The sequence below is a fragment of the Semicossyphus pulcher genome, unplaced genomic scaffold (assembly GCF_022749685.1).
Source record: "Semicossyphus pulcher isolate SPU_LCO1_2020_fin unplaced genomic scaffold, fSemPul1.0.p SCAF_3, whole genome shotgun sequence".
NCBI lineage: Eukaryota > Metazoa > Chordata > Actinopteri > Labriformes > Labridae > Semicossyphus > Semicossyphus pulcher.
The window spans coordinates 7,091,384-7,100,549 of NW_027211704.1; the positions used below are offsets into that span (position 1 = coordinate 7,091,384).

The window sequence follows — 9,166 nt, forward strand, 5'->3', positions numbered from 1 at the left end:
AGGATGCTCAGACTGAATCTGAATTCACCCAGTATTTCTGTTGTTGTGACTTTTCAATACTGAATGATCCTTCAGTTTTAAATTCTGAAGAGCAACCAGGAAGTGTAAAAAAACAGAGAAATGAAACTGCATCCCATTTTCAGCCTTTTTAAGCCCACTTTTTATGTAAAGAATGGTGTGTTCAGGGACACTTTATCAACTTGAGAAATAATCATGTAAAGAGCAGAGCAATCAACCCTGCAAGAAACAAATTATGAGACTTCAATTTAATACTGCGGTGCATCTCTTTATTCGAATGCAATTGTGAAGTTCTCCACTTTACGAGGTTAAGAATAGCCCCTGAACACACCATTCATTCTGGATCCTTGGTAGAGCAAATAATGTATATAGACCACGCCCCCTTCTGAAAAAACAGGGCATGAATTCGGACACAGCTACAGTGAGAGGAAGGCACCTGAGGGTCGGGGGTCAAGTAATCCAGGATCAGACTGTCTTGGTAGTGTGTGCGTGTGTTCTTGTATGTCTATATTTGTGAGGACCAATGTGAATTTTTGACTGGCAGTGAGGACATTTTAGCTTAATGTAACTTTGGGGTTAGTTAGTTGTGATGTTTGAACTTAGAATGAATGTATAAGTGCAGGTCCTCACAAGTATAGAAGTACGCGTTTGTTAGTGTTTTTCTGTCCATGTGGGGACCACCTGGTCATCGTCCTCTTGTTTATTCAGTGTCTTTTGTGAGCTCTGATGCGCCGTCTTGTGCGTGCTGTGATGTTGCGTGCAGGGATTGGTCAGCCACGGATGCATCAGCAGCTCCGAAGCCTCCAGCCTCTCTGCAGGCAACTTCCTCAACATGCAGCCAATCAGACACTTGGCTCGCGGTGACAGCCAATCAGGCAGGCTGAAGGCGCCGCGGCGGATCTTGGCGAACAGCGCCGCGGGCTGAGTGTCCTGAAAAGGGTATCGTCCAATCAGCATGGTGTACAGAGACACGCCCAGGCTCCAGATGTCTGCAGCCCGGCCCGAGTAAGACCCTCTCCCATTGGTCAGCAGCTCAGGGCTGACGTAGGCGGGGCAGCCGTGTCTGTCCGTCAGAGAGTCATCATTGTGGTCACCGTGCAGGAGGATGCAGTCATTGAGGCCGAGCAGAGCAAGGCGAGTCCTGCAGAGAGAAAGCAACACGGGTCACACCTTTAATGTGAATGTATTTAAGGTAAAGGTGATTGTATACGTATTAGGATAATAGTGATACTTCCTATTATATGGCTGCTACTTCTGTGCTTTAATAAGCAGTATTATAAGCACTGTCAGTTGAATTCATAGTATTTATACAGTAATAGAAATATCAGTAGTGTCACATGCACTTTTTGCATTATCAGAATTATTATTATACTTATGTTTTAAGTAGTATCAGTGGAATTGTTATCAGTATCATTAGTAGTTTGAGCAGTATAAACAGCATTATTATTATTATCAACAATATTGTAAAAGGTTTTTGCAATATAAGCCGTATCAGTACAATTTGCATTAGTATCATTAGTATTATCGCAGTATCCACATTATTATAAGCAGTATTATAAAGGCTTTTTTGCAGTATCAATATACATTTATATCAGTATCAATAGTATTTTCAGCAGTATTCACAGTATTAACAATGGTTTAAAGCGTTTTCTAGCCATAGCAGCATCAACATTTTTTGCACTATTAGCAGTCTTAGTAGTTTTATTTTAGTATTTTAGTAGTTATTTTATTCAATGTATTCACAGTATTATAAGCAGTATCAGCAATGTTATGAAGGTTTTTTTGCAGTAGTATTTTTAGCAGTATCAGCAATTTAAGTATTTTCAGCCCTTTTCACAGTATTATAAGTAGTGTCAACAACACTTTGAAGGTTTTTTTTGCAGTATAAGTATATTGTATATCATCGTCATTTGTATTTTCAGCAGTTTTCACAGTATAATTAGCAGTATCAGCAATATTATTGTGTTTTTTTTGCAGGATAAAAAGCAAAATGAGCAGAATTTATAAAAGTTTCATCGGTATTTTTAGCACTGTCAACAATACTTTGAAGACTTTTTTGCAGTATAAGCAATACAGGACAATTTCCTTATTGCTTTATTCACAGTATTATAATTAGTATCATCAATATTTTGAATGTTTTTTGCAGTGTAGATTGCACATCCGTATCATGAGTATTTTTTGGAGCATTTTAAGGAGAATCAGCAATATATTGAAGGCTTTTTGCATAATAACAAGAATAAGTAGAATTTAAATCAGTATCAGGTTTTTTTTCTGCAGATTTTTTAAGTATTCTTAGCAGTATTAACAACATTATGTTGGTTATTTTGCAGTATAAGCAGCATCAATAAGGTTTATATCTGTATAATTAGTATTATCTGCAGCATTTAAAGTATTATTAGCAGTATCAGCAATTTTATGAAGAGTATTTTTGCCATATTAGTAGTAGTACTTGTAATATTAAGGTAGAAACAGCATCAGTATTCTTTAGCAGTACTGGCAGTTGTATTATAAGCAGTATAAGTAGAACCATCATGTGTCATTTATGTAGTATTGTAGTATAATCAGAGTCTTATTGTCTTACCTGTACTTGTCGGTGAAGACGAACCTGCGGAGCTTCAGGTCTCTCAGGACGACTCCATGTTGATGACAGTGTATCACAGCGTTCAACATCTGAGCGAACAGATGCCCCGCCTCCTCCTCGCCCAGGCGCTTCCTGTTTCGAACATACGCGTGCATGTCGCCATGGTGACCGGGCAGGAAGACATACACGCTGTCCTGTCCAACCACCACGTCCAGCAGGCCGCTGATGTTTTCATGTTTACCGACGCGGGAGTAGGCGGCCAAACGCTCCTGGTAACCACGGAGAGGGATCACCTGCAACCAGACAGGAAGGTTAGTGGCACATGGTGACATTGGGGACATTTAAGCATGTATTTTTGCAACATCATAAGCAGTTTTACTGCAGTATCCTCAGTAAAAGTTGTTTTTGCATCAGTGGTATTTTTTGCAATATTGGTAGCTTTACCTGGCAGGTGTATTGCTGCTTTGTGAGCGCATGCGAGGCTCTGTAAGTCTCCTCCCCCTCGCAGCGTTCAAACAGGATGTACTGTCCAACTCTGGAAGGGGATTGGCTCTGGTTGGACTTGGTGGCGGGGCTTCTGGCCCTGAGGCAGGGTGTCAGGCCGGTTGTTGGAGGGGGCGGGGCCAAACGGGCAACTTTACATTTGGGTAAATTTTCCTGGGGCTTGTCCAGTAACCTTTTCAGACACTGCTGAGACCTGGCTGTGGCCACGGCCATGCTCATCTGTGATTGGAGGAGACAAGTGACATCATCAGGTTAACAGCTCGTTACAGAGAAGCAGCTACAGGAAGTGCTTATATCAAACATACATTAACAGTCCTTTGTGCATAAAAATAAGTTGTGGACACATTTAAATATTGACCAGATGTTGATACTAGATGAAAAGTTGAGTGACCAACAAATGTATTACAACTCTCATTGAGAGAAAAATGAAATGTGTCCACAAATTTAAGGCAATCATCCAACAGATTGAGATCCTGTACACTGAACATACAGTGTTCATATACATCTTATACAGATACACATTATCCTTATTGAAGTCATATCTGTAGCCACCTGATGAATGTAAGTCCAACATTTACTCTCTTTTAGCTCTATGTTTGGTCTCCGCCAACAAAGAGAAACACCTGATTCGATAGCTGCTCAATGCTTCGCTATGTCCTGCTGTTTGATGCTGATCAAGTACTGAACAGTGTGTTAACTGCACTCCTGATTTCCCTACAGTGTCCGGGTGGGCTGCATGTGTGAACGCAAACGGCCGAATTTTTCACCCCGACTTTATGCCGACTTTTTGTCCGGCCAGCCTCCTGGTAAAATCTCTGCAAGTAGTGAGACGATGTGTGAACGCAGCATACTTTTAATATCACGTCCTGCCTCATGAACACCACCCCCCCTCCCGCTGTTAAATACATCCTTGAAAGGGCAACTCTGAGCTGGGCTGACTGTCTTGAAAAAATTGTCAGGAGTGCATGTATGAAAAGAGCTACTGTTAAGCCCAGGCGAGCTCTAGACTCTAGACAGCTTCACACTGTCTTTTAAGCCATTATTATCATTAAATTGTCAGTTTACGTCAGGTTCTGTATGCAGTATGACGGTTTAGCTTAGCTTCCACTCCTACAGCGGCCTCTGCTGGTGACTCTGCAGCAGAGCCTCGTCCCTGCACTTAAAACGCTCTTTGTTGTAATTTCCTCATACAGTAAGAAGAATGATTTTGTATCACATCTCTCTGTGTTGTGCGTCTCTGCTGCTCACATGTTAACGTGTCTATAGGCTTCATGATGCAACTTCCTGTAAGCTGACAGACGCTTCAGCTTTCAGATCGTTGCATCAGAGCACAACAGTTTATAGTTTAAACAGGCTTTAAATACAGTCAACACCTACCGCGCACACACACGCACGCACAAACACGCACAATGTGAGAATGTGTGTGTGGTTTCGGTACAAAGTTTTACAGAGCCCGCGGTCGTGGTGGTGACACTGTGTGGAAACCTGCTGTTAGCTAACGCTGCTTTCACTCTGGTGAAACACCCTGAGTCACAGTGTCACCAAGGCAACGTCATCCCCTGACACACACACACACAGAGAGTGAATCAGTGCCGTTTGATGTCTCATCTTGTCAGCTTTTTGCAAAAGATTTCTTCATCACTTTCTGTTCAGTGGCAGTTTCACAATAAGAGATCAGACAGTTAAAAAACCCACCATGAAGCAAATTAAACTACGGAATTTTACTGACACTGTTTATCTGCCTCTATTTATTCCTTTATCTTTAAACTTACAACTTCTTTGTTGTATTATTTTAATCTTTAGAGTCACAACAGCATTAGAAAACACTGTCCAAGGGTATACGGTGATGTCTTAAGATAACTTTTTTTGTCCAACAAGCAGCCCAAAGCCAAATATATTCAGTTTCCTGGCAGAGAAAGACAATAACAAAAACTGCAAATAGTATTTAAGAAGCTCACAACAACCCTTTTTTCTTTATCTGCTTTTGTTTTGTATTTCTGTCATATCTAGGTCTAGGAAAAGGGTTTAATAAATAGAAGAATTATCATTTAATCAACTTTAATTATCATTTATCAAAGTAATAAGTTGAACAAGTCTGCTTGTATTAAACATGGACTGTTTTGGCTCTAAAATTAATTTCTATTCAAGACCTTTTCTCTTATTTAGGAAGTTTTCTTCTTCCACATTTTAACTGGTTTGACACTTCAACATTTTGAAGTTCTGTTTGTGCTCTTTCGGCACCTCGTCAATATGTGCTACCTGACTGTTAATAACATATTTATAATGTATCTTAAAAAGCTGACCTTGAAATTAAATGTCAGTACCTGGATGATGTAGTATTTGATTGTGGGTCATGTGACCATTCTTGTTTCCTGTTTTTTAATGAGCCTAATTACAGTACATGGTCTTTCCCCACAGCTTTGCAACCGCCTTCATCAATGAATCATGTTTGCTCGGTTGTAGTTGATCAGTAGTCCTGACTAACTTAAACACTGTAGCATCAAAGTTTATTCTTAAGGTTGCAAATAGTACTTTAACCAAATAATCCCAATTTATGGCCCCTTTTGTAGCTCCTTCCAGCACTTTCAAATGTGTCAAACCAGGACAGAAAGTAAAAGCAAAAACAACGGAAACACCTGATCACCCACTCTCAGCTGATGCAATACCAACGATATTAACTGAGGCAGCGATTAAAGTCTGATTAACAAGATAAAAACTGAACTTTGATGCTTAAATTTGATCCTCAATTAACTCTAAACTAACTAAACCGAGTCTGAACTCTATCCAACCAACTGCTCAGCTGCTGTCCTCAGCTACAGTACAAGTATGTACCAAGTAGTAGAAAAATTTAAATACTCAAGTGAAGTACAAGTTCTACTTTACTTGAGTGTTTAAATTTTTCTGCTACTTTATACATCTCAAGCGCATTTTAGAGATTAATATTGTTCTCTTTACTCTCCCACATTTGTAGATAAAGATGTAACACAAAAACAATTATTTTAAAGTAAGCCCCTCCTTCTTCAGGTTCAATGAAGCCATGTTGTTTACACGTTTAGTCATTAGTAAAGTCATGAAATATAATATAGTAGTACATTTGATACCCTATACTATACTCTAAAAGAGGCCATTCTGCATGATAAATAGTTAAAGAACTTTATTCTGGAAAAATCCTGAAATTTCCGGTGTATTTTTAATGCTGTAAACTTCTGAATGATGGATCTTTACTCCTTTGTTCAATATTTGTTATTGAATACATCCTCTAATGCTGTTCTCAGGTTAGTTTCTTACCTTGAGTGTTAAAGACAAACTGGTCCGGACTGCTGGTCAACAGGAAACCAGTAGATCCAGTGGAAACAACAATAAAGTCAGAGCGGAGCTGCTGGTTTCCAGAGGTCTGTCTTTCTGTTGATCACAAGTTGCTGAAGACATAAAAATAAAAGTTTTTGAAGTTTAAGGTCAGACTGGAACCAGCAGACGTGTTGATACTGGGAGAACTGGAGCGGACTGTACGTTGGTGACGTCTTTGTCTCGTTATTATTGTGTCGGTTGCGCAACTTTTCGTCAGTCAGCTGTCATACGTTGGGCTTCTTCTTCAGTCGGAATGAAATAAAACTGTTACAAAAATCTTTTAAAAACAAAAAAGTAACCGAAACTGTTTTAAAAAATAAAAATGAAACTTATTTTTTTATATATCCGGAGATGAAGCGAACAAAGCCGAGTCAAACCGAGTCCTTGCGTCCTTCTGTCCTGATGTTAATTAAAGTAATATCCGTCGCTCGGTGTGTTTTTATATCCAGTCTGACCCTCCGGACTCTGCTCTGCTCGGACCCAGCTCCTCTCCAGAACTTTCAGCCGCTCTGAAGACCCGGACTGACTCCGCTCTGTTTGGTTACGATGTTTCCTCCCGCGGTGTCGTCATCCAGCTGGGGGGGCGGAGCCTCGATGTTGCAATCCTGAGCCGATCAGTCGTCAGAAAACAGAGACACGAGACCAAACAGAAGCGTGTCGTTATGTTTCGTTATTGAACATTAGGAATACCGGATGTGGTGGATGTAACGAGACATCGTACTGAAGTAAAAGTCGAAATACATGATTGCAAGTTAAAGTTTTAATACAAAATGGAACTAAACCAAAAGTTTTATCAAAATATACTTAAAGAAACATTTGAGAATAATGTAACACATATTACTGGATTATTTTTGTCTCACTTGTTTATTATTTAAATGTTGTAGCTGTTAAAGGTTGAGCTAGTTTTCATTACATTACGATGGGTAACTTGTGACATTCCCTCCCGGGTATCATAAAAGTTTTATCTCAATCTATAATATTGCATCATATTTAATATTTTGTATGTTTCTCTGATGTTAATCTGAATCTTGAGGGTAACTCCAGTAATCAAATACTTGTAATGGGGTTAACTATAAAGCTACAAAGATTACACTCAGATTACGCCAAAAAATATTCACATAAGGAAACAAAGGAATAAAAGGCATAGAAGATGGAGCACCAATACATACTAAATATAGGCCTAGCTGCTTTTTCTTCATTTATTTATTTTTACAAAATGAAAAAGGTTAATTTGGAGCTTAACTGAAATCCTCAGTTTTAGGGCTGATACCTCAAAATTTTTGATTTGAACATAGTCTGGGTGGAAAATAAAGCTTCTATTACAACACAAATGACAGAAAACTCTTTCATACAACCAAAGTTCTTGTATTTTCTAAAAAGGCAACATTGTAAAAATGTTGTGCTGCAACCTCCTTTTTCCTAAAGACATCCCTGTAAGACACTTTTTGCTGATGAATATTTTTCTCAGTACAGGTTCTGTTAGCAGAGATGACTCAGAAAATGTGTTTCTTTATGTTAAAAATACCACAGACAGCACGGTGATGTCGTCAGTCGCTGCAACAGTCAGAGATTTAATTTTACCCATCAGCTGCTCGTCTTATATATGGAACATTATAACGTTATATACACTGACACACTGGGCGGGACTTTAAAGGCAGAATTACAAACTTTGGTGCAATGCTGTTAACATGAGTCATTTTTTATTTTAGTAGCTCTTGCGTTTACATTTTAAGTGGTGAGATGCTCATAAAGTTTCCAGAACCTGCGTGTTTACTACCCAGAATCAAACACATGTGAAACAGCTGTGTCAACTTAGAGCTTTTTTGACATGACTGAAGAAGACAATTTAAAATATAAGAAGCCCAGAGTCTAATAATAAGATGAATAAAGTTAAACTACTACAACAGAAGATATTGTTTGTGTGTCTGAAATAATGACCTTTGTATACTAACCAATCATTTACCTGTAAACGAGATACAAATGACAGATAATAAAGAGGTATTTGATTTCTAACTACTTTTATATTGTTAGAAAATTACAGTTTAATTTAATAGATTAAGGGTTTCCCTCTGGCAGAAACAGCCCATAACAGTCTTGTTTGTTGACCTGCAGAGCTGCAGCCACCTGCTGACCTTTGACCTTAATCTGCATTCAGTCTGTGGTCAGAGGCTGAGCAGTTGCTCTCCTGCTGAACTCGCTCAGCTGCTCACCTGAGTTTGCTCCACATTTACTACACGTGTGACTTGAATCTGAACTCAATCCGTCCGATCAGTTAATCAATCATCTGACTGTTATATATATATTAGATAAACTCCGGGTAAATTCACAGCTATGACCAGACTTTTAGGGTTGTATTATCATAATTTACTGTAACTTTCTATATTCAACTTAGGTTTGTTTTCGTCTTGTTTCTCATGACCTCACTTCACCTCACCTGACCTGCCTCTTCCCCTCCCCCTCTCTGATCTAGTTACCAGGTGAGATAGGGAGAGCTTGTGGATCATTGTGTCAGTGTCTCAGTTTTCAATGAAGTATCTTAACAACCTTTTGATGGACTGTCCTTACACTTTGTGCAGACTTCCATGATCCTCAGAGGATAAATGGCCACAAGCAGTAATTGCACCAGAGATGAAAACTGTGTCACTACGTGCACAGCCCCTATGAGCCCTCTGAGTGTTAGAAAACCCCTTTTTTTATGTGAAACCTCTTCATTCA

General features: G+C 39.2%; 1 protein-coding gene across 1 annotated transcript; it reads right to left on the reverse strand.

Moving 5' to 3' along the window:
• Window positions 1-201: 201 nt before the first annotated feature.
• trib3 (tribbles pseudokinase 3) lies at window positions 202-6,960 on the reverse strand. The gene is made up of 4 exons (XM_069678857.1): window positions 6,392-6,960; window positions 3,044-3,322; window positions 2,600-2,892; window positions 202-1,159 (listed from the first exon to the last, which is right to left on the reverse strand). Exons 2-4 carry the CDS (start codon window positions 3,320-3,322, stop codon window positions 670-672), a joined length of 1,062 nt encoding a protein of 353 aa, XP_069534958.1. The 5' UTR covers window positions 6,392-6,960; the 3' UTR covers window positions 202-669.
• Window positions 6,961-9,166: the final 2,206 nt, after the last annotated feature.